Genomic DNA, 25727 nt, shown 5'->3' on the forward strand with positions numbered 1-25727 from the left:
TGAAAAGATTGCAGTTTCCTGCACGCTTGCCATTTCCTATGAAATTAATAAATCTGAAGGCCAAACCCTTTTCTTTATGCGGACTAAATTTGGCATATTCCTGCTTTTTTCATGGTCAGCTGTTCTTGGCATGTTCACGCGTTGGTAGACCGAGTATTAATTTAAATCTGTTTTAAATTTAATTCATTATAGGGTAAGTGAACCAGTAGTCGGCACTTTTAGGATTTTCGCGTTTTTAATCGCTCACCATTCTGAGTGGAACTTTTCAATTATTACAAAGTTAATTTATTCACATTCGGAATTTTGTATAGTTTTTGCAATAATAAATAAAGTTTTCATAACTTTTTATTGAATTTCGTAAATTTGTAGTTTTATTAAAACAATGCTTTTTTGCCAATTGGCATGTTCCAACAGTCGGCATACCATTTTTTTTTTTGTAAGAATAATTAATAATAATAATAAATTAATTCATTAAAATATAATATTTTTGTTTAGTTAAACTGATTCGACTGATTTAAGATTTCAATATTAATTAAACTTGAATTGATAAATATTTTTTTTCTATTTTTTTTTTTTTTTGCTTTCAGATAAAAAATAACAAGTTAAATATTAATAATAAGAAAACAACATCCAAATAACAAACACATACAAGAAAATAATAACAAAGCAACAGAAACAAACTTAATATCCGAAAAGATAAGCAACCATCATTTCTAATGAAGCACTTCCATCAAAGGTGCTAAGGCAAAACAAAGAGAAAAAAAACGAAACGAAAGAAAATACAACAAAATACATTTAAGAAGTATAGAATTACTAGTAAATATTAAATTAATACTAACATGCAACTGAACTGAAAGTTGCCAGAAGCTGAAACATCAAGAAAACATCAACGTCAAAATGGAAAAACTTTACAGAAACTTATAATAAAGTGTAGGGTGTTGAACGTGGAGAATACGAAAGTTTTCCTCATAGCAAGGCAGCAGCAGCAGGACAACAAAGGATTTGCCGTAAAGAGCACAGGAGGAAAGGGAAATAACAACAAAATAAATGGAATAAAATAACAATAATAAACTGTTTTGCTTTTTGGGGGCCGCCAACACCAGGGGAAAGCTTCCCCACATAAAAACAAACAAACAAGCAAACGTCAGAGTAAATGTAACCTGAAAAGCAAGCGGTTGAGTTTCGCTGTGAAACGTTGAGGAAAAAAAACTTGCCTTACACATGTGATTTAACAACATTGCAGCGATACGGTGATTTTTTCCCTTCATGGACATAAATACGCTTTGTCTGCTCGCAAAGCCAAGGAGCCAGTAAGTTGTTTTCCAAATACAAAAATAATAAGAAAAGTTATCAAGTTTTTTGCTGATCCGCCATAAAGCCCCCCGAAAATATTTCCAGGCTCCCAATCATACAACAGCAGAAGAAGAAACAGAGGCCATATTCGCAAACGAAGGTTTACTTTTTTTCTTCTTCTTCTGCCTTTTCAAACTAAAAACGAATGTAAAACAAAAGCCCAAAAGCCATACATGTGTGGCAATAAGTTGCAATTTATATATACCTGGCTATGTGTGTGCTCGTGTGTGTGAATATGTGAGTTTTGTTTAAGCCATAAAGTGAGAATATCGTTAAGGGCTTAATCCTACTGCCAAATATACACGGCTGAGAGAAAAAAGTAATCACAAAGTGTTTCGTTTACTTGACGACACAATATACAAATAAGGAATTTATTTAATAACGTTTATTTATCAAAATAAAAAAAGAAGAAGTACCCTACTACCACCAACTAAGTTTTGCAAATTGTACAGTAAAAGGTAGACCCCTAAATGCCATGAATTGCAGTGGAAACATCAAACAATGTAAAGTTAAAATTCCACGGAAAAACCAAGCAACTTTCTGAGCCAACTTTTACAGTGGGTATTTTCCATTTGCGAAAACAAATAAATCCATGAAACAGAACAAAAAGAAACGAAACACAATCCTTCGCAGACATAAAGTATAGCAGCAAGAAATCAAGTTCGAAGAATTGCTCACGGTGGCGTTGAAAGAGTTGTTACACATGTGGATATTATAATACCTAACATAAATTTTGTTGTATGTGTGAAATTTAAAAGAAGAAGAACAAGACGAAGAAAAAAACAAATTATAATAAAAATTCTTAACACGCAAACCCAAGGTGATAAAATCCCACGTGAACCATTAAAATTGAAACGATTTTTAAAGATACGAATTTAAATTTTTCTCAAAAATAGCAAAAAAAAAAAAAACAAACTAAAATCAAAGCATATTCAAAAACCCGTTAGGAAAAATATAACATTTTTATAAAATACAAATAACTAAGACAGCAATAACAGCCCACCTAACGACGCAGAGGAGTGCAGAACGAATACAGTTCCATCAAACATGTCTGTTCTCAATCACTACAGCTGTAGAAATGCAGGCGTTTTACAAGTTACACTTCTAGTTTGGTCATTACTAATCGAATGTACCAATGCGAGAATAGGTAAGTCAATTTTTAAAACTTTTATAACTAGAATTAAATACTTCCTTAAAACAAACTATGAAGTTTTTTTTGATAAAGATATGTTATGGTTTCTAGATATACAGTGCTAAATACATATGCCTTTGGATTATTTTGGATTTCGACTGCAAGTTATTTTCATCGTTGCGGTAGAATGGAAATGTTGGTATATTTTTACACAAAAGTAGTGGTACTACTACCCGTTGTCCTAAACCCCAATTTCATGCAAGATTTCGTGTCCTTTGGTTTCCTTTATAACGGTAGCAAAATCAGGAACATTTTTAGATGTTGGTCCATTTCAATATTGCGGACATTTTTAAATATCATCGGCCTAGCCCTTCTGAGCCTAATCTTACCCTAATGAAAATTTTCGTGAGGATCGGACGATAATTATACAAAATGTATACTTTAATATTACAAGTCAAATTGAAAAAATCGCATGCGATAACAAATATGAAAAAAAAAATATGTCACAAAATACTACAAAAATCTATATTAACATCGTTATTGGGATCTTTTTATGCGATTTTAGATTTTATTCTTCTATGCCAAGAGGGCATTCTGAATTGACAAAATTTGTCAAAATCGGTCCAGCCATTCTTGAGATATAAGCATTCTAGCTAACATCCTCTTCCTTTGTATATACACATTGTATATATTTCGATATATATATATATATATATATATATATATAATATATATATATATAATATATATATATATATATATATATATATATATATATATATATATATATATATATATATATATATATATCCCATGTATTTACTATCGACCTCTACATAACGGTCAAAATTGACCTGGTCGTCTATTTGTGATTTCGCTAGGATTAAAAATATTCGCGGTTTAATGAAAATTTCACTTTTATTTAACACAAATTTTATGGTCTATTTCACCCATCAAATAATACTCGATGCCCATAAAAATTGGAAGGCATCTGCTCAGCCCTAAGCTCTAGCCCCATGCTAACTTCCGCGTTGATTGGTCTATAATTGCAATCTGTAGAACAACTGTAAAATCAGGAAATTTTTCAGTTTTTGGTTCATTTCCCCTAAATATTTTTCGATCATCACCAAAAACAATAGGGTTCTATTCTGACCCTATCCCCACCCCCCCCCCCCCCCCCCCCCCCCCTTTTCAATTTCGTGATGATCGGGCCATAATTGCGACCTGTAGAGTGATTACAAATTAACATGGACAGACGGACATACATAGCTAGATTGACTCGGCGTGATAGTAAGATCCATCTCTACTTTCCTATGTGGGAAACCAATATTTCGAGCTGTTTCATTATTATTGGCCCAATCAAACAATACAAAGTGTTGTAGGGTATAAAACTGCAACCAACTTCAGACTCCTGTCATTTCTAAGCCACTCCTCCGACAACTGCTAAAATTATTCCAGTGACAGCTCATTATATTGTTTACAAGCGTACAAAAGCAGTTTGGTGAGAATTTTCCAGAAAAAAAAGTTATTCGTGATCAAGGAAGTGGAGGGAAGAAAACAGCAACATCAGCAGAAATGGTTCGAAAAGTAAAGAAGTGACTTGGTCGATGTCACAGTGGCCGAAAAATGACTCGTGAGCTGAACATATCGCAATATTCCATTCAGCAAATATTGAAAAATGAGCTCGGGGTAAAGCCATTGCAATTCCAAAAAGTGCAAGAACTTACACCACAACAGAAAGAAAATGGACTCAAAAGAGTCAATAGTTGATTCGCTTGGCCGAAAGTGGTGAACTGCCGAATTTGGTTTTTTCCAATGAGAAAACATTCGTTGTCCAGCAGGTTGTAAACAAACAAAATGATCGTGTTTACTTGACAATGAGGTCAGCTGAAAATGTGCACCTTCGCTCTTCGCTCGTATTAATCGACCGTAGCATCAGAATAAATGCCGAATATTATCGCGAAAATATTCTGGAGGGTGTATTAAAGTCTTGGGCACGCAAACATTTTGGCCACAGACCTTGGACATTCCAACAGGACTCAGCACGCGCCACCCAACAAGAATGGTTACAAAATGAGAATCCACGCTTCTTTCCCAGCCCACAATGGCCACCAAAATCTCCGGATTTCAATCCGTTGGACTATTGTGTCTGAAGTATTTTGGAAAGCAAGGTTAGCGATAAAAAAAAATACCAAAGTGTCGATCACCTCAAGCAAGCGCTTCGCCGGAAATGGGCCAAAATACCGCAGAGCAACATTCGTGCAGCGTGTGACGGTTTCATTGGCCATTTGAAGGCCATAATTCGTGCCAAAGGTGACCAATTCGAACAAATCTAAACTTGTTCTAATATTTGATTCTATTTCCGACATTTTATGTTTCATTCAATAAAATTAAAAAAAAAAATGTAAAAATTATGGCGTTTGATTTTGTTGCAGTTTTTTTTATTTCACCCTGTATGTGTTTCATCCGATTTGTTGCTTAAGTCTCTCACATTCGCATTGTGGAGTGCATCACAACAATGATCTTTGGAACCAGACAACTTATGGAAAATATAACATTTTTATAAAATACAAATAACTAAGACAGCAATAACAGCCCACCTAACGACGCAGAGGAGTGCAGAACGAATACAGTTCCATCAAACATGTCTGTTCTCAATCACTACAGCTGTAGAAATGCAGGCGTTTTACAAGTTACACTTCTAGTTTGGTCATTACTAATCGAATGTACCAATGCGAGAATAGGTAAGTCAATTTTTAAAACTTTTATAACTAGAATTAAATACTTCCTTAAAACAAACTATGAAGTTTTTTTTGATAAAAGATATGTTATGGTTTCTAGATATACAGTGCTAAATACATATGCCTTTGGATTATTTTGGATTTCGACTGCAAGTTATTTTCATCGTTGCGGTAGAATGGAAATGTTGGTATATTTTTACACAAAAGTAGTGGTACTACTACCCGTTGTCCTAAACCCCAATTTCATGCAAGATTTCGTGTCCTTTGGTTTCCTTTATAACGGTAGCAAAATCAGGAACATTTTTAGATGTTGGTCCATTTCAATATTGCGGACATTTTTAAATATCATCGGCCTAGCCCTTCTGAGCCTAATCTTACCCTAATGAAAATTTTCGTGAGGATCGGACGATAATTATACAAAATGTATACTTTAATATTACAAGTCAAATTGAAAAAATCGCATGCGATAACAAATATGAAAAAAAAAATATGTCACAAAATACTACAAAAATCTATATTAACATCGTTATTGGGATCTTTTTATGCGATTTTAGATTTTATTCTTCTATGCCAAGAGGGCATTCTGAATTGACAAAATTTGTCAAAATCGGTCCAGCCATTCTTGAGATATAAGCATTCTAGCTAACATCCTCTTCCTTTGTATATACACATTGTATATATTTCGATATATATATATATATATATATATATATATATATATATATATATATATATATATATATATATATATATATATATATATATATATATATATATATATATATATATATATATATATATATCCCATGTATTTACTATCGACCTCTACATAACGGTCAAAATTGACCTGGTCGTCTATTTGTGATTTCGCTAGGATTAAAAATATTCGCGGTTTAATGGAAAATTTCACTTTTATTTAACACAAATTTTATGGTCTATTTCACCCATCAAATAATACTCGATGCCCATAAAAATTGGAAGGCATCTGCTCAGCCCTAAGCTCTAGCCCCATGCTAACTTCCGCGTTGATTGGTCTATAATTGCAATCTGTAGAACAACTGTAAAATCAGGAAATTTTTCAGTTTTTGGTTCATTTCCCCTAAATATTTTTCGATCATCACCAAAAACAATAGGGTTCTATTCTGACCCTATCCCCACCCCCCCCCCCCCCCCCCTTTTCAATTTCGTGATGATCGGGCCATAATTGCGACCTGTAGAGTGATTACAAATTAACATGGACAGACGGACATACATAGCTAGATTGACTCGGCGTGATAGTAAGATCCATCTCTACTTTCCTATGTGGGAAACCAATATTTCGAGCTGTTTCATTATTATTGGCCCAATCAAACAATACAAAGTGTTGTAGGGTATAAAACTGCAACCAACTTCAGACTCCTGTCATTTCTAAGCCACTCCTCCGACAACTGCTAAAATTATTCCAGTGACAGCTCATTATATTGTTTACAAGCGTACAAAAGCAGTTTGGTGAGAATTTTCCAGAAAAAAAAGTTATTCGTGATCAAGGAAGTGGAGGGAAGAAAACAGCAACATCAGCAGAAATGGTTCGAAAAGTAAAGAAGTGACTTGGTCGATGTCACAGTGGCCGAAAAATGACTCGTGAGCTGAACATATCGCAATATTCCATTCAGCAAATATTGAAAAATGAGCTCGGGGTAAAGCCATTGCAATTCCAAAAAGTGCAAGAACTTACACCACAACAGAAAGAAAATGGACTCAAAAGAGTCAATAGTTGATTCGCTTGGCCGAAAGTGGTGAACTGCCGAATTTGGTTTTTTCCAATGAGAAAACATTCGTTGTCCAGCAGGTTGTAAACAAACAAAATGATCGTGTTTACTTGACAATGAGGTCAGCTGAAAATGTGCACCTTCGCTCTTCGCTCGTATTAATCGACCGTAGCATCAGAATAAATGCCGAATATTATCGCGAAAATATTCTGGAGGGTGTATTAAAGTCTTGGGCACGCAAACATTTTGGCCACAGACCTTGGACATTCCAACAGGACTCAGCACGCGCCACCCAACAAGAATGGTTACAAAATGAGAATCCACGCTTCTTTCCCAGCCCACAATGGCCACCAAAATCTCCGGATTTCAATCCGTTGGACTATTGTGTCTGAAGTATTTTGGAAAGCAAGGTTAGCGATAAAAAAAAATACCAAAGTGTCGATCACCTCAAGCAAGCGCTTCGCCGGAAATGGGCCAAAATACCGCAGAGCAACATTCGTGCAGCGTGTGACGGTTTCATTGGCCATTTGAAGGCCATAATTCGTGCCAAAGGTGACCAATTCGAACAAATCTAAACTTGTTCTAATATTTGATTCTATTTCCGACATTTTATGTTTCATTCAATAAAATTAAAAAAAAAAATGTAAAAATTATGGCGTTTGATTTTGTTGCAGTTTTTTTTATTTCACCCTGTATGTGTTTCATCCGATTTGTTGCTTAAGTCTCTCACATTCGCATTGTGGAGTGCATCACAACAATGATCTTTGGAACCAGACAACTTATGGAGCACAAAAATACATCTGTCAAATTTTATTAACATCGGGTCAGATTTGGATATAGCTCCCATATATATCCTTAAGCCGATTTCTTATTTATTATGCAAATAATGGCTAATACCAGCCCAAGTGGAGTGAAATTCGGGACTATGCTCCGATATATATTTTTTTATATAATCCTTCTCGATGTGATATCATGCACTCTATAGCAATGTTATTTGGTATAAAAGATGAAAATGTCTCCGTCGAATTTAGTGAAAATATATTCAGAATTGGATATGCTTCCCATACATTAGTTCCTCCTGAAATCAAATTATAACGGCTCTATAGCCAAATGTTGATAGGTGGAATGATCTACTTCAAATAAATTCTTTTGTTACGGAAGCTCTACTAAATATGCATAGTGGTGTAGGCTGTCACATAATCTGCCCAGCTGACTGTTGTTTTTTTTTTTTTTTTTTTTTTTTTTTTTTTTTTTTTGTGGAAATTGTTGGTTTCTTATATATGAGAATTGTTCGAATGGATGAACATAATATTGACTTCAATTTGGAATTTATTCCATTATTCATATCCGTATTAATCGATAATTGGAAAACGAGCAGTTTTAATTTATTTAAATAAATGATACGGGGTTCTCTATATCTTGAAGTTTACTTCATTCTTGACAAACCAGTTTCAAATCTACATATATCAATGGGTTTCATATGGTGGGCCCGGGCGACTTAAGCCTTAGCTTACTTATTTTCAATACATAAAGCAGATGTACCCCTTTCGAATAATCCTCTTAGATCTGGAACAATATTTTCCATCACCGATACTGGCTCCAAGGGAAAAATCAAATTTTTGTTTGTCATTCCGCTTGTAACACTTCAAAATATAGATTTTAGACCCCACAACGTATAACTATACTTGATCACCATAAACTTCTATGTCGATATAGTGATGGCCGTCCGTCCGTCTGTGGAAATCACTCTAGCTTCCGAACGAAGTGAAGTAGGTTAATAAAATTTTACTCAGATATGTGTTAGGTCTACAGGACTTTTGGTATAGTCCAAATATAACTGTACTGATAGATTAAGGTATGTAGGTGTTTCAGTCACAATTTTTAGACGAAATATCTTTGCATATAACTTTCAACATAGTTCTTAGTTTTTGTACGGTCCACATATGACTGCACCTCTCTATATTCGGTTTTTAGGTGATTTTACCAACATTATTCACCGAAATTGTTTCAAATTTCGTATTGTAAGTTCGTATTTGGTGATACAGCCTTTGACTGAAAATTGCCTATGCAGGTCCACATCTTCGTATAGGCCCCGTATAAAAGTATCTCCCTATATTCGGTATTTTGATGATTTTAGCGACATTATTCACTGGAATTGTTTAAGGTCTCGTGTTTGAATATCACAATGGCCAATGATATTGCATATACAGGTCCATGTCCTCGTATAGGCGACAATATAACAGTAACTCCCCCTATTCTGTATTTTTTATACCCTTCTCCATAGTATGGAGGGTATATTAAGTTTGACATGCCGCTTGTAACACCTTAACATATACATTTTAGACCCCACAAAGTATGTATATTTTTGATCAGCATAAAATTCCAAGTCGATTTAGTGAAGCCCGTTCGTCTATCCGTCTGTGGAAAACACTCTATCTTCCGAAGGAAATAAAGTAGATTGATAAAATTTTACTCAAATGTATATAATGTCTGCAGAACTTTTGGTATTGAAAGTGGGTCATGTAAGTTCACGTTTTGGTATAGCCCCCATATAACGGTACCTCCCGATATTCGGTACTTTGTTGGAATTTAGCGACATTATTTACCGGAATTGTTTCAAATTTGATATTTGAAGTTCGTAATGAACACTACAGCCTGCAACAGCAAATTGTCTGTGCAGGTCCTCGTCTTCGTATAGCCCACATATATCGGTACCTACCTATATTCGGTATTTTGATGATTTCTACGATATTATTTATCGGAATTGTTTCAAATTTGGTATTTGAAGTACGTTATGGATACTGCGGCCTGCGTTATGGATACTGGTATTTTTAAGATTTTAACAGAATTTGTAGCGGATTTTTTTTAATCGATCCAAATGTTGGAGGGTATTCAAAGTTTGGCCCGGCCGAACTTACAGCTTTTTTACTTAGTTTGAATTTAGAAGTATTTTTCAAAGGATTTTTTTTGTTAATTTGTAAATTTCTTGCAAAAGATGGATGGTATTCAATTCAATTTCTTGCAAAAGATGGTTCAGCCTAGAGTTATTTAAAAGTTTTGTTCCAAGTGCTGAAATACTTGGCATATTGAATATTTAATTTGTATATACGTTTTGTAGCTTATTTCATCCATAAAATGATGTCAAATTGTTTATCTTGCTCTTAACAGTAGCCTCGAGATCCAGTGAATTTTTTTTGGAATTCACCCTATAATTACAAAGAATCGATGACGCCAAAATTGGGGTTTCGGATAGGAAAATTAAATTCGGAAGCAACATATGTTCATGTTTTCTCGTAATCAATTGTGACTCAATACCCAGGTTATATGAAGATTATACAAATACATGGGCCAATTTATAAATGGCTACTTTTCTAAAATTTATTTTTAACCAGTTATCGTATGTAAACAAGGAACGCCTTTAGGGGTCCCCACAAAATATGTATTATTCTGATTTTTTGCTCTTGAAATATATTGCCGTCGCAGCTAACAGAAAATCAAACCAGAAGTCTTTTATCTACAGACGGCATTTTATGAGGATCTCTAAGGATATAACACTTTGATAGGCCTTCTGTAACACGATTTAAGATTTCTCAGTTATTACAGTTTATTTAAAGAAAAGACAAGCCAGACAGGATATATTCAATTATTTATTTAAACGGGTTTGTCGATTATATTAACTACTTGACCTCTTCTCCAATTTCCTCAAAGTCTGACTTTTTCGCTGTATAATTGTCCTGTAACTTCGTATATTCCGATTAGTTATTGAGACTATGACTTTCTGCCTCAACACTAATAGTTTGAAATATTGATCCTTTCGTAATTACCTTAATTTGTATTGAAATTAACATGAGTTTTTCTTTTTTTGTGGTGATTGAGTTTCATTACCACTTTAATCCGATTTAATTATAATATCTTGCCTTTTTCAATTAGAAACGTTGTCTATGCGGTGCGTTGCGTATATGTGTGTGTGTGTCTGTTTTTTGTGGCACATAATCTGACCCGAAATTACCATTCTACCAATTAACATGTGACCACAGAAATTCACTGGACAGGATGTACAGCACAACGATACGATATACAACAAGAACAACAACGTTGCTGTATTATAGCATTATAAATTATGACACATGTGCTAATTTCATGTGACATCCATTAGAGAGATTCTGCAAACGACAAATGTTGCCCCATATAAATAATCAAACTTGGCATTGGGACAATATCAGATAAGTGCCGCAAAAGCTGTGCCACAGCACAGCACAACACACATACATGCACAAGAACAAAAATGAAGACTTTCTTGTCATTGTCATATCCTTAAAACTTAGTTCGGACCACGATAACTAAACAAGAATGGAGCCAAAAATTGTAGAGAAGAAGGAAAACAGAAAAAAGAGCTCTAGTGGAACTCCAAGAAAGATACACATAAAAGGGCAAACTAGTTAATTTTGGATTTAAGAAAAAGTTGGGTTTTTTATTTGCACATGGCCAAAATCTTCGCTTGTGACCCAGTCTTCATGATTTTGTTAGGACAGCAGATTTTTGGCAGCACACAAAGTTTTTGAATGGACGGATGGATGATCAGCTAGGTACATGTTAGCTGCGCATATGCCTTCAAAAGTTTAATGCAACTTATTTTGTTGTTGGGAAGGAAAGTAAGAATGTTTTCCCAATTATTAAGGCTTTATTTAATTTTGTGTAATTCGTTCAGCGGAACATGCTTTTTAGAAAGATATTTTACTAGAAAGTGCCTGCTACTTTGTCAGTGACAAGTCCACCTTAAAATTTTAAATTCGTTTCAACAGTTCGTGTTGCGCCTTCTTAGTGGCAAAAAAGTGCAATTTGTTCAGTATGACAATTTTTATACCCTACAACACTATGTGTTGGGGGTATTATAAGTTTGATTGGGCCAGAATTTATGTAACACCTCGAAATATTGGATTCCCATATAGGAAAGTATATATGGATCTTCCTAGCTCGCCGAGCTGAGTCGATCTAGCTATGTATGTCCGTCCGTCCGTCTGTCCGTCTGTCCGTCTGTCCATGTTAATTTGTAATCACTCTACAGGTCGCAATTATGGCCTGATCTTCACGAAATTTAAAATGTAGGTGGGGTTAATGTCAGAATAGAACCCTATTTCTTTTGGAGATGATCGCCAAATGTTTAGGGGTTGAAATGGACCAAATACTGAAAAAATGTCGTATTTTGCAGTAGCTATACAGGTCGCAATTATAGACCAATCGACGCGGAATTTCGCATGTAGCTAGAGTTTAGGGCGGGGAAGAAGCCTACCAATTTGGGTGGTCATCGGATAATAATTAGCGGCTAAAATAGACCATATCTTTTTTGTTGAAAAAATTCAAAATTTTTCATTAAACCGCGAATATTTTAAATCCCGGCGAAACCACAAAGCCATGACAAGGTTACTTCTGATCTTTACATTGATGTTAAGATCCAACAAATCGAATATATAGCAAAATATGTGCGATATATATGTCTATCAAAGAAGATATGCTTGAAAGATCTATTTTATGTCGAGAACGGCTGAACTGATTTCGACAGTTCTCATTAATTCAGAATGGCCTCTTGGCAGAAAAGAAAAAACGTCTAAAAAATCGCATAAAAATATCTCTTTAAAGATGAAAATATTGATTTTGTAAATTTTCTCATATTTTTTCAATTTTGTCATATTTTTGGCATATTTTTTCATTTTGAATTAAACATTTGGTAATATTTCTACAGCTAACAAAACTAAGTAGTTAGGATATCAATATATCATATACAGATCGCATTTATGGCCCGATCCTTACGAAATTTTGCATGGGGATAAGATGAGGGTCAGAATAGAAGCCTACTCATTTTGGAGATAATCGCCATATATTTTGGGGTTGAAATGGACAAAAAAAACTGCAAAATTGTCAGCAAGTCGTAATTATCGCCCGATTCTCACGCGCATTTGAATGGAGGTTACCGGACATTGCAAAAGCCAAATAGTTTTGGATGGCCATCCAAAAATATTCAATGTGTGAAATAGTTTGCCAACTTTTGTCGACAAAATACGAAAATGTCCATTACGGTGACTTCTTGGAGAATTCACAAATACAGGAAAGACGCACTTCTGACTATTTCGTTAACGCTGATTTTATTGAAGAATATAGTCAAATGTCTGTATCTCATATAGATGCATTTCAGTCAAAAACCAATAATAAATGTTAATCTCCTGCCACTTTTGAGAAATTATAGGTCTTTAGGAAATATTGATTCCAGATCTAGGAAGACCATTTACGTGCAACATCTACCAATAAATTGGAAATGAGCAAATTAGTTTAAGTTGCTATTATTCGAAAATTAGAGAACGAAACCTGATGATTTTCTTTTATTATTTGTCACAATATCTTGTGGAATTCTTTCGAGTATCTCGCCTATATAAACTGTATCGTTTATTGTAGTGTTGTAGGGTATTCAACGGTCGGCCCCGCTCGACTGTAGCCTTTGCTTACTTGTTTTTATCATAACTTCATATTTCGTACTAAATTTTCAGACTTTCTAGGTTTTGAATAAAAAATCCGTTAAAAATTCTGTTAAAATCTTAAAAACCGAATATAGCCGTTATATTAGGGTCTACACAACGACGTGACCTGCATAGGCAACTTTTGTCATAAACCATTACAATATTCGAATATTCGAAACTTGAATAAAAAATTCGGTGAAAAATGTCGCAAAAATCATCAAAATACCGAATATCGGGGAGTACCGTTATATTGGGGCTATACGAAGACGTGGACCTGCACAGACAATTTTCTGTCATAGGCTGTAGTACCCATTTGATACATCTATCATGCACTCCATCATTTTCAATTTCTGAATTGTAGCACATTCCATTTTTCCAATATAAAGTATTAAATTTTTAGTACATTTTAGTACTTTTCGTATCCTTTTAGTAGGAATTTCCAAAACCCCAGTCTTATCACCCGCCTCTGCAGCAAGGCTAGTCCTCGTGCAAATTTTCAATATTCCAGCTTGAGCCGTTTCGGTGCCACCAGCCCATAAACCGTAAGCAACGTTGCAATAAAAAAATATTTATTGGAGCAATAGATATGCCGGACAAAATTTCACCAAATTGAAAAAATCGGTTGAATATGGAAAAATCTGTCAATATGAGCTGATATTTTATATGTGGTGGACAATAACCGTAAAATCTGATGAAAATGCATATCGAAGGTAATTAAAAATCTGAACCGATCTCGATGGCAGAATTATTTTAGAAGAACCTGAACCGATCTCGATCAAATTTGGCAGAATTATTATCGAACTATATATATATTACGCATGTGAGGGGCATCAAATTGGATGAATCGGATGGGAGCTAAAGCTGTATCTGAAGCGATTTTCACCAAATTTGAAGTACAAGCTTCTAGGCTGAATTCTGTTGGAAGTGCCAAAATGCATCGGGGGGTACCTTATATGGGGGAGGAACCATGGCCGGCGCTTGAGTTCACTTGCACATTTTCAGCTGACTTCTTTGGCTAGTAATCACGATCATTTTGTTTGTGTACAAACCGCTGGACAACCAATGTTTTCTCATCGGAGACACCCAAATTCGGCAGTTCACGACCTTCAGCCAAGCGAAGCAACTCTTTAGCTCTTTTGAGTGTATTTTCTTTCTTTTGCAGTGTAAGTTCATGCACTTTTTGGAATTTCAATGGCTTTGCCCCGAGCAAATTTTTTAATATTTGCCGTATGGGATATTGCGATATGTTCAGCTCACGAGCCATTTTTCGGCCACTGCGATGCGGGATTCGATCAAGTCGCTTCTTTACTTATCGAACCATTTCTGCTGATGTTGCTTTTTTCTTCCGTTCACTTCCTTGGCGTCGGGCTACGCTACCAGTACCACAGTAAAGAGTGATGGTACGAGACACAAAAGATTTATTCAAATTTAAATGCTGGAGTTCTTTAACGATAGCCATTTGTGGTTAGGTTGAAAAGAGCGGTGAAGCAATTCGCCAGATGCCCTGTTGGACATACATTTAAGCCAGTATAGGCCTGTTATCCGCTCTAGACTAAGGGTTTTTGAAGAAGGCGGGTAGTTTACAGTCTGTTATATTTGAAATGCAAATTTCTTAACTGTATTATATAATTTATCATGGTCTGATTAAGGTCTGGTATGGAGTCGTTCCCTAAGAAACTGGATCTGATATTTGCAAACTCTGGGCATTGGCAGAGAAAATGTTCCAATGTTTCGTCATCTTCCCCACATGCCCAGCATATACTGTTTTCTGCACATCCTATCTTGTACAGATGAGCTTGTAGGCTCAGGTGCCCCGAAAGGAAGCCTGTTACCTGACTGATCTCTTTTTTACCTAGTAATATAAGGTTCTTCGTTTTTATCTCATCGGGTTCGCCCCAAAAGATTTTTGTGGTTTTCCCTACACTCTCATTGTTCCATAGGGATATATAGGCGTTTATTGCCCACAATATCAGTCATAAAAATAAAATCACATAATATCCAAAATGAATTAAATCTTATAGAATTATTTAATTTTTTACAACATACTTGTGGAATGTATACCATTTTTTTTTTTGGGATTCAATATTAATTAGAAAAAATTGGCAAAGGACCATGACCTCTCACTTAGTTTCGTTTATTATAATTTCATGATTGATTTAACTTCACAGCTGACTACTACTGCAATATTGACTTAATTCGCTGTACGTACAACCTTTCAATCTGCAACATTCATCGACAATGCCCTGTCGGCGTCTACGAATTTTCGCCAGAAAATTTTCTTCTTGACTCCGAAATACATCGCTTAAAGTTGCCATGGGATTTAGAACTTCCATGATATCCGGTGAAACTAATAATGCATCCAGAAGATGGAATAAAAAATAAACACCCGCAACACATATACATTGGTACAGAGCAAATAGGAAATAGTAACTCTTACCGTTTGATTTCTTCAGCCTTGTATTGAATCCCGTCTGGCCACATACATCCAATAGGGCCATATCCAATTTTGCACCACATAAGAGGGTATTGCCAAATGCATTTTTAGCGTAAGCCAATATTAGTATAACAATTACTCCCAAAATTTTCATAGTCATTTATGATTTTCGATATTGTAAGAATACTGATATTGTGATAAGGTTTCAATGTTTTATTTATAAGAAAATTTCCAGATATCTACCATGGTGTCTGCCATCATAACATATTTTATGTGGGCGCAGATGCGACATTGAATAAGGGGTTCGTTGCACAGTTTAACTTAAAATTAAGCAAACCTAATTGGGATGCGTTGCAATGTAGAATTTAATATAGATTTACAATTATGAATTGTGGTTACCCCAAAGACTGCATAGTATTCGTCTACAATATTCTGGCAAAATAAATAATATTTTAAATCGGAATATCGGGTTGTCAATGACTGGAACCCATGTGAACGAAATTGCTTGGTTGTCGTTCTTTGTAGCTACCTGTCCCAGTGTTACTCAGACTCCATTTATCTACAACCTCTTATTGTAGCCCCTCATTTATCAGTTCCACATCTGACCGTACCCCTTACGTACGATGTAAATAAACATACATTTCTTGGAAATAATTCTTGTTTGTTTCAATCCATGACACCATAACAACATTAGCAATTTTCTTCGGGCATTGACAGGTAAACAAATAAAAACAAACAGAGACACCCATGCTCTCTGCTAAAAATAACTACGTATGTATATTCGTTCCTTTAAGGGTTTCGGGGGTTAACGTGTGAAATATTGCAGCTGAGATGAATGAGAATGGGAGCTATGATAAGGAGTTTCTTCTGAAATTACATCAAATACCATACAAAGCCAAGGGAGTAATCAATTTGGTTGCAACTTCGCACATCGTAGGTCAGGTGGATAAACTCTTACCTAATCCACAAAGTGCCAGTATTTAGAATAATTCACTCATTTTCTTCTAAAATCGCACATAATATTTAAGATTTCTACTAAGAATATATGTAGTGTAATGATCGATATCATAATTTTAGCAATATCTGTAATGCGACTCTTCTTAAAATTCTTTCCTGACAATGCACCCTAAATGCCAAAGGGCCATAATGAGTCTCCAATTTGGTCCATATTTTAATTTTTTTGGTCATTGAAATGCTTTGCGAATAAATATTCTACGCTCAAAAAAAATCAAGCTAAAGGCAATTTGATTTATAAAATATAATCAAGACCGCTGTAAGGGCTGTATCAAATGAAGAATTTTATGTAAATAGCATTTCTATATTATAAGAAGTCAAAATGACATAATGAAAGGGGAACATTCCCGATAGGTAAACAAGTAAACAAGCAATAAGTTCGGCCGGGCCGAACTTTAAATGACCGCTAGGAACGAATTTGGAAATTTAAAAAAAAAAAAAAATTAAAATAAAAAATAAATAAAATCTTGTAAAATTCTAAAAGTTCCGAATTTAGGGAGTTGTAGGGTCATTACGAAGACGTGTACTAGCAGTGGCAATTTTTTTCATAGGCCATTACAATATTCAAATACGAAACTTGAAAAACGTTCCGGTAAATAATGCAGCGAAAATCGTCAAAATACCGACTAATCGTGTAGGGATATACCGATATAAGACCTGGACCTGCATATACATTTTTCTGTCATAGACTGTAGTACCCATTACAAACTTTAAAAACCAAAACAAGAAAAAATTCCGGTGAATAATGTAGCCAGGATCATTAAAATACCGAATATAGGAAGGTACCCTTATTAGGAGTCTATATGAAGACCTGGACCTGTATAGGCAATTTTCTGTCACATGCTGTACTACCCGTTACGTACTTCAAATGCCAAATTTGAAACAATTCCGGTGAATATTGTCGATGATATCATCAAAAAACCGAATATAGGGATGTACCGATATATGGGGGCAATAGATACCCCTGGATCTGCAAATACAAGTTTCTGATAGACTGTAGTACCTAGTGGGAACTTCAAATACGAAATTTGAAATAATTTGCGTGAATAATGTCGCTGAAATCATCAAAATACCGAATATAGGAAGGTACCGATATATGGGACTATATAAACAATTTTCTGTCACAGAAAATTTAGCGCAATTTAAAAGAATTCCGGTGAATCCTGTTGGGTCTAAAATTTATATTTCGAGGTGTTAGAAACGGAATGACAAACTTAATATACCCCCATACAATGGTGGAGGGTAAAAAAATTTGGGATGTGTGAAATTTGAATCAGAATATGATTCTAATTTCGTTTTTTATAAGAGTAATAATTATCCAAAATGTTGACCCTTTGTATGGGAGGTACATGATAGAGTGGTTCGATATTGCCCATTATCGCACTGATTCAACTAATAGGATTTGTAAAAATTGAACAAAATTGAATAGCCCGTTCATGCTCTATACGGATAGTTATTTTCGGTGAAAATGTTGACCTCTTGTGTGGAGATACCAGAAGGAGTATACATATATTTCCCATCTCCGAACTCAATCTAAGTTTGATAATAATATTGCGATGTATGTGAAGGTGCACATTTTCGTATAACCGCCATATAACGTTACCTAGCGACATCAGTTTTGTGATGATTATTGTCACATTATCCACGGATTCGTCTAAAAATTGATGTTTGAAGTTCTTAATGGGTTTTCGTTTCAGTAGCAGAACATTGAATATCTAGGTTCATGGTTTCCGTTATTTTGATAACCCTTGTCACATTTACCCACGGATTTTTTTTAGATTTATCATTTAAGTTTACTAAATTTGTACTCTTTTTGGTATGGCCTTCCACTTAACGGACTCACCCACTTTTTTTTTTTGAAAATCTTTAACTGCTTTATCCAAACGGTCTTACTGGTATTTGTAGTTTAAAGTGGAACACTCCACCAAATGGTGGAGGATATTAAAAGTTCGGCACGCCGAACATAATGTTTTTTTTTTACTTGTTTCCATTTGTCTTTATTTTGTTTTCATTTGACTTAGCAAAACCGGGTATTTATATTTGAATACATCAATCTGTCATAAGCCGTTAGCAGATAATATCTGCAAAAACCCTAATGCCATTACTTATATAACTTCTGGAATCTTACCTTCAATTGTCTTGTCATGGTGATTCTTTAAAGCAAAATGTGTCACTAACACAATTCTATTCAATGCTTTTATTTGGCGAAAAAGAAAAATATTCTATTGAATGCTAAGAAATGCAAAATTATCCAAGATAAATAAACATTTTTATGCACAATACATTAGTATATCGGCATAGACACAGCCATTGGTGCAGCATTCATCGGCAACACCACGGCTACGTCCCACAGCGCTTTGCCTACGATTGCGTATTATCACTTTGTGAGTAGTTTGGGTATGGGAACTTATTTCAATGAAGACCTTATCATCTGTTTGATGGGTCGATTTCGGTTCGAGTTTACTTAAAATTTCCTTAATACGATAATACCAGCTGTCGTCGGGCGGTGATGTTTCGGTGGGTCCATATTCCATTTCCACTAAAAGAAAATAACAGATTTTTAATGAAAATAGTAGTAATCGATCATAGTGATTTGAGAAATCATTAATAATTATAGAGAGTAATGTAGAGTACGACTTTGACCATGAAATATGTCTTTAATAAATATGTTCAGGATAAGATTTAGGGCCCATAGTCGAATTTTATGACAAATAATTTTGTAGAATATGGGGACATCATGTTTAAAGGGAGTTTTTAACCATATTTTGAAATAACGAACAAAAATAACCCTTTGGTATTGTATAGCTTAACCAAATCTAGCGCTTTTATCTGCAATATTGCCGTAGACACTATATATCTAAAACCAACGGATTCCAAGGAATCCAAATTCAAAAATTTAAATCCAACTTCGAAAATGGAGCTTGCCCCATTCGTTTTAAGTTACTTTGCGATGTGAACTTCTAAACCGCCTGTATCCATGTGTTATGTCGGACTTCCCCGATTTCTGGAAATGCTAATGAGATTCAAGGCGATTTTCGTTAGAAAAATATTAAATCAATATTCGATTGTAAAAACGAAGGAAGCCAAAAATGTACATCAAAATGTTTCAGGATTTAGACGTCAATGCTTCGGAATTGTGTTTTTTCTCATAAATATGCTATAACTTCTCAACTGTTTGAGATATTTTCATATATTTTCTGTGATTGTTGTAGAATTTAGGGCCAATATCCAATATAATAATTTCTTTTAAATTCTGCTATATAATAAGGACTATTTTAATTATGTTTTTTTTTTACAACAATAAAAGTACCAGGTTTTCCAGCTAGATGCGTTATTTTGAATTATCCTGCTCAAGAACAACTCAGAATATTGCTGTTTAGCCGAAATTGTTGAGGAAACCCCAGATTTGTCCATTTATCGTCGTTGTTTTGGGCATTGGTTCAAGTTAAGTTAAGACAAGAACTCAAGCCGGCCGATCATCAACAAAACGATGGTTTCCATAATTGCGTTTTTGAAAGGCATGATATTGATCTGAAATTCTATCGCAAAATAATGAGACTCATTTTCATTTAGTATCGTTGAAATTCTATATCTTCGCATCAGGGGCTCGGAAAATCCAAGAGTTATTGTTGAGAAGCTTTCCCATCTTTTCTTTCTCCGGCGGAGGTACAATTTTTTCTTTTTGCCAAAAAAGGTTAGATCAAGAGTTACCTTAACTGGATTGTGTTATCGAGAGATAATTGTAGTATTTTATGGCCGGATTAGATGGTGTTGATCTGGATACGTTAATATTCTGCTACCTGCCACACAAGCAACAAAACCATTGCACTTTTACCAAATGTCATTGTTGTCGAATGCATATTACGAATTTGAGGGACTTAAACACCAAATCAGATGAAACATATATACGAGCTATAGCTATATCTGAACCGATTTTCTCCGAATTCGAAGTTTTTGCTTCTAGACTGAATTTGGTTGAATGAACCAAAATTCAGGACTTTTGGACTAATATTGGCCATTTGGTGCACAATTAACCCGGTTGAAGATATATATGGGACCTATATCCAAATCTGAACCGATCTTGATACAATTTGTCAGAAGTATATCTGGGCTGTATCAGATAACTGGTATCAAATATCATTGATGTCGGATGTATATTACGAATGTGAGGGACTTAAACACAAAATCAGATGAATCATATATGTGGGAACTATAGCTATAGCTGAACCGATTTTCACCAAATTTAATTTAATTTGGTGCACAATTAATCCGAAAGCGGTTGGGCATATATATGGGAGATTTATCCAAAGCTGAACCGATCCTGACGAAATTTTATACACCTATTTCAGAGCTATATTTGATATCTAGTAAAAAAAATAATTTTTTTTTGGAATGCATATTACGCTTGTGGGGGACTTTAAATCCCAAATCGGATAAATTATATATATTGGAGCAATAGCTATATCTGAACCGATTTACACGAAATTTAAAGTACTGGTATCTATTATGAATTCAGTCGTAAATGCTAAAATTCAGCACATTTGGGCTGATATTAGCAATATAGTACACATTAAACCTGATATCGGAAAAGATATCCTAATCTGAACCGATTTAGATAAAATTTGACAGAGGTATTTTCTAGCAGTATCTGATGTCCGGTACCAAATATCATTCTTCTGGGATGCATATTACTCATGTGAGGTATATAAATCCCCAAATCGGATGAAACATGTATATGGGAGCTATAGCTATATCTAAACCGATTTTCTCCAAATTTGATTATCTTGCTGCTAGACTAAATTCGGTGGGAAGTACCGAATATGGTATGCACACAAATATATCGATAAGTTGTTAGAATGTATTACTACATGATGGGAAGATGATTGAATGAAGGCGTATTTTATTAGATTTGTATTCTACTTTATCAATTACATTACATATATATTATAGAATTCCCAATTCGATTTATTTAAATATTTATCAAAGAATTTGAAAAAACACCATTCTTATTTGTATTCTGTACTTACGACATCTTTTTATGCGATAATTGAAACCGTTTACACAAACCGACGCCAATACATCGGTTAAAGCAGATCCACATATCCTTTGTCCACCGGCCGAACACTTGACGACGAATACCAATAATGCAAAATATAAAATGAATGCCGAACGAGACGTGTTATAGCACTGGGATGATGACATTATCACTGGCTTCAATATGTCAGACGTATGAAGTGCAGGCTGCCTGGTGTCAATTCTATTTATATTCAGTCGACAGGTAGGACCAGTATCATTGGCTTTGATTTCCTAAATCAATTTGTACTGTATGTCCCTGTATGTGTGTGTGTATGGGAGTGTGTGTGTGTCTGTGTGTTTTCGTTGGTCACATGTGCCATAAATTGTATAGTGTTTAGTTGGAAGGAATTCCCTATGATATCTCTCTATCTGTTTTCGGTCTGTCTGTCCGTTTGTCTATCTGTCTGTGTGTTTATGACTTGACTATTTTCCATTATTTCAATCCATCTGTCTTTGTGTGTTTTACAATCGGAATTTGTAAAAGGTATTTCCTGTGGAAATCGATACGACCACATAAAGGGATTGCCTGGATGGGATGCAGATTTTCAATACAATTTGCATGTCGTCTGTAAAAGATACACTCAATCTAATATTGATTGCTTGAGTTTTCCCTACCAAACATCAGCAGGCATTGTGGTAGCATGTGTCGTGTGGTAGCTATGTGTGTGTTTGTATGTATGTATGCATGCATGCAGCTACCCGTATAATGAGACTGCTCAAATGGAATATATCAATTATGAGATTGTCTATTTTACATTTTGACTTTTCTGGGGCGTATGTAAATAATATTACAGAATAGGAAGACGATGGCCATGACAAAAATTCCCATATTTTTGTTTTAACTAATTGGATTTTAAGAGATGGCAAAAAGAAATCTTTACTTACACTAATGTACACATACAAATGCAATTACTTTGTGTAGTAAATGCATGGTGGTGAAAGGGACAGGTAATAAGTAATAAGAATACTGATAATAATAATTTGAAGAATTAATAATACAAGAGAATTTACTAACAAATATGACATCGAATTTAATAGATATACAAAGTGTAATTTGGGATATTATTTATGCCTAACATATCGGAAATTTTTATAGAATTCCAATGATCCTGGGTTAAGGGAAATGAAATAGATACCTTCCAGGACGATGGCTATGGTGAGATTTCTCATATATATATTTTATACCCTCCGTTATACATAGTATGGCGAGTATATTAAATTCGTCATTCCGTTTGTAACTCGTCGAAATATTAATTGTAGGCCTAACAAAGTAAATATATTTTGACTAGGGTAAAATTCCCTGTCCGTCCTTCCGTCTGTTATAATCACGCTAGAGTCAAACCAAATTAAAATAGGAAGCCAAAATTTTGTACAGGTCAGTTTTTTGTCTGCTGACAGGTCAACTTCGAAGTTGGACTATGTCGGTCCACTATATCGTATATCCCTCATTTAAGGGTACCTCCTGATATTTGGTATTTTGGTGATTGTAGCCAATTTTTTTAATGAAATTTTCTGAAAATCCACACAAGGAGATCCTTCTGAGTACTTTAACCATTCGAAGAGAATTGTATACTTAGGTCCACGATATACAACTGTACCACTGATATTCGGTATTTGATGATTTTAGCGACAGTTTTCACATTTATTCTAATTTCTTGTTTGAAGTTCATAAGGGGTATTTCAAACTATGATGGAAAATTGTCTGTGCAGGTCCACGCCTTCGTACAGTCCCCATATAACTATATCTTCCTATATTGCATATTTTATGATTTTTGCAACATTATTAAACGGAATTATATCAAATTTCGTATTTCAGGTTCGTAATAGGCACAACAACTTATGACGGAAAATTGTCTCTGCAGTTCCACTCTTTTTATACCCTACACCACATAGTGGTAAGGATATTATGTATTTGTGCATATGTTTGTAACATGGAGAAGAAACCGAGTTAGACCCCATAGTTACTTTTGAGGATATTCATAGAAACACTTTCTGTGTCGATTTAAGCATATCAATCCGTCTGTCCGTCTGTCAGTGTATTCTTGTGAACAAAATGTAGGTCGCATCTATTATCAGATGGAAATGAAATTTTCAGAACAATATTTTTTTGGCCCAAGGACGAACCCTATTGAAATTGGTGATAATCGGATCAGATTTAGAAATACCTTCCATATATATCTTTGACCGATTTCGTGTTAATTCTGCGCCAAATGGTCAATATCAGTCCAAATCACCTGAATTTTGGCATATTTGGTGAAAATCGTTTCAGATGTAGTTTTAGCTCCCATATATATGTTTCATCCGATTTAGGGTCCCTTACACTCGTAATATGTATTCGACAACAATGATATTTTGTGCCAGATATCTTATAGAGCTCAGAAATACCTTTGCCAATTTTTTTCGAGATCGGTTAACATTTGGAAATATTTCTCATATATATCTTTAATCCGATTTCAGGTTTATTGTGCAAATAATGGCTAATATCAGCCCAAATGGAGTGAAGTTCGAGACGTAAGTTTGCATTTTGTGGAACTCGGCTCTGATATATATGTTTTTAATATAATCCTTCTCAAATGGATATCATGCACCCTATAGCAATGTTATGTGGTATAAAAGATAAAAAATATCTTCCATCAAATTTAATTAAAGTCGATTCAGAATTGATAATGCTTCCCATATATTAGTTTCCTCTGAAACCAAATTTTAACTGCTCTTAAGCCAAATGTTGATAGGTGGTATGGTCTACTTCAAATAAATTCTTTTGTTCCGGGAACTCTATTAAATATACATAGTGGTGTAGGGCATCATACAGTGGGACACGCCCGACTTTTGACTTTTCCTTACTGGTTTTTCTACTCACTAATACTTTTTCTACTCAATAATACCTAAATGACATTTTTCATTCGACTCCATGTATCCGCAAGGCAAACTTAAAATATGCTATGCTTGATACAGCGAAGTACTATGTAGGGCCTTAGCTGGTTTATACATTCCTGTATTGTTCCTAATGGAGTTGAAATATTTGTTTCTTAAGTCACAGGAACATTGAAATACAAGTAAAAACATCAGTACCACCATTGGATCAAAGATTGAAATTAAAAAAAATAATAATAAAATTCTGTAAAATTTCTGTTAAAATCTAAAAATACCGAATATAGCCGTTATTTTAGGGTCTATACGAAGACGTAGACCTGCATATGCAACTTTTGTCATAGGCCATTATAATATTCAAATACGAAACTTGAAAAAATCCGGTGAATAATGTATCTTAAACCATCAAAATATAACATATAGGGAGATACCGATATATGGGGCTATGTGAAGACCTTAATACGCATAGACAATTTTCTGTTATAGACTATAGTGCCCATAAGAAACGTCAAATATGAATTCCGATTAATAATGTTGCTAAAATCATCAGAATACGGAATATAGGGAAGTACCGACATATGTGGGGGCTATACAAGATCTGGACCCGCGTAGACAAATTTCCGTCCCAAACTGTAGTACCCACTAGGAACTTCTAATACGAAATTTGAAACAATGCCGGCGAATAATATCCCTAAAATCATCAAAATACCGACTATAGGGAGGTACCGTTACATGAGGGACATACGATACCGTGGACGTACATAGGCAGGGGCTACACTGTTTAGAAGGAACTCCTTGTGTTTGGCAACAATCATCAAAATTTCGAATATCGGGGGTAATGTTATATGG

General features: G+C 34.7%; 2 protein-coding genes across 2 annotated transcripts in view; one reads left to right on the top strand and one right to left on the bottom strand.

Annotated features, from left to right (window-relative positions):
• Positions 1-5120: 5120 nt before the first annotated feature.
• The window catches only part of LOC131806929 (uncharacterized), a 287985-nt gene continuing 267378 nt past the window's right edge, over positions 5121-25727 (top strand). Inside the window, exon 1 of the mRNA XM_059131830.1 lies at positions 5121-5229. Coding sequence (XP_058987813.1) covers positions 5130-5229 — 100 coding nt within the window. The 5' untranslated portion in view covers positions 5121-5129. The remainder of the gene's footprint in view (positions 5230-25727) is intronic.
• Positions 19114-22192, bottom strand: LOC109612103 (probable insulin-like peptide 4). The gene is made up of 2 exons (XM_020035852.2): positions 21959-22192; positions 19114-19470 (listed from the first exon to the last, which is right to left on the bottom strand). Exons 1-2 carry the CDS (start codon positions 22131-22133, stop codon positions 19202-19204), a joined length of 444 nt encoding a protein of 147 aa, XP_019891411.2. The 5' UTR covers positions 22134-22192; the 3' UTR covers positions 19114-19201.

The sequence above is a fragment of the Musca domestica genome, unplaced genomic scaffold (genome assembly GCF_030504385.1).
Source record: "Musca domestica strain aabys unplaced genomic scaffold, Musca_domestica.polishedcontigs.V.1.1 9, whole genome shotgun sequence".
NCBI classification, from domain to species: Eukaryota; Metazoa; Arthropoda; class Insecta; order Diptera; family Muscidae; genus Musca; species Musca domestica.

Coding starts and splice junctions, on each gene's coding strand:
- LOC109612103 (XM_020035852.2), bottom strand. CDS start 22,133: ATGTCATCATCCCAGTGCTATAACACGTCTCGTTCGGCATTCATTTTA. Junction 19,471..21,958: donor TTATCGCATAAAAAGATGTC/GTAAGTACAGAA, acceptor ATTTTCTTTTAG/TGGAAATGGAATATGGACCC.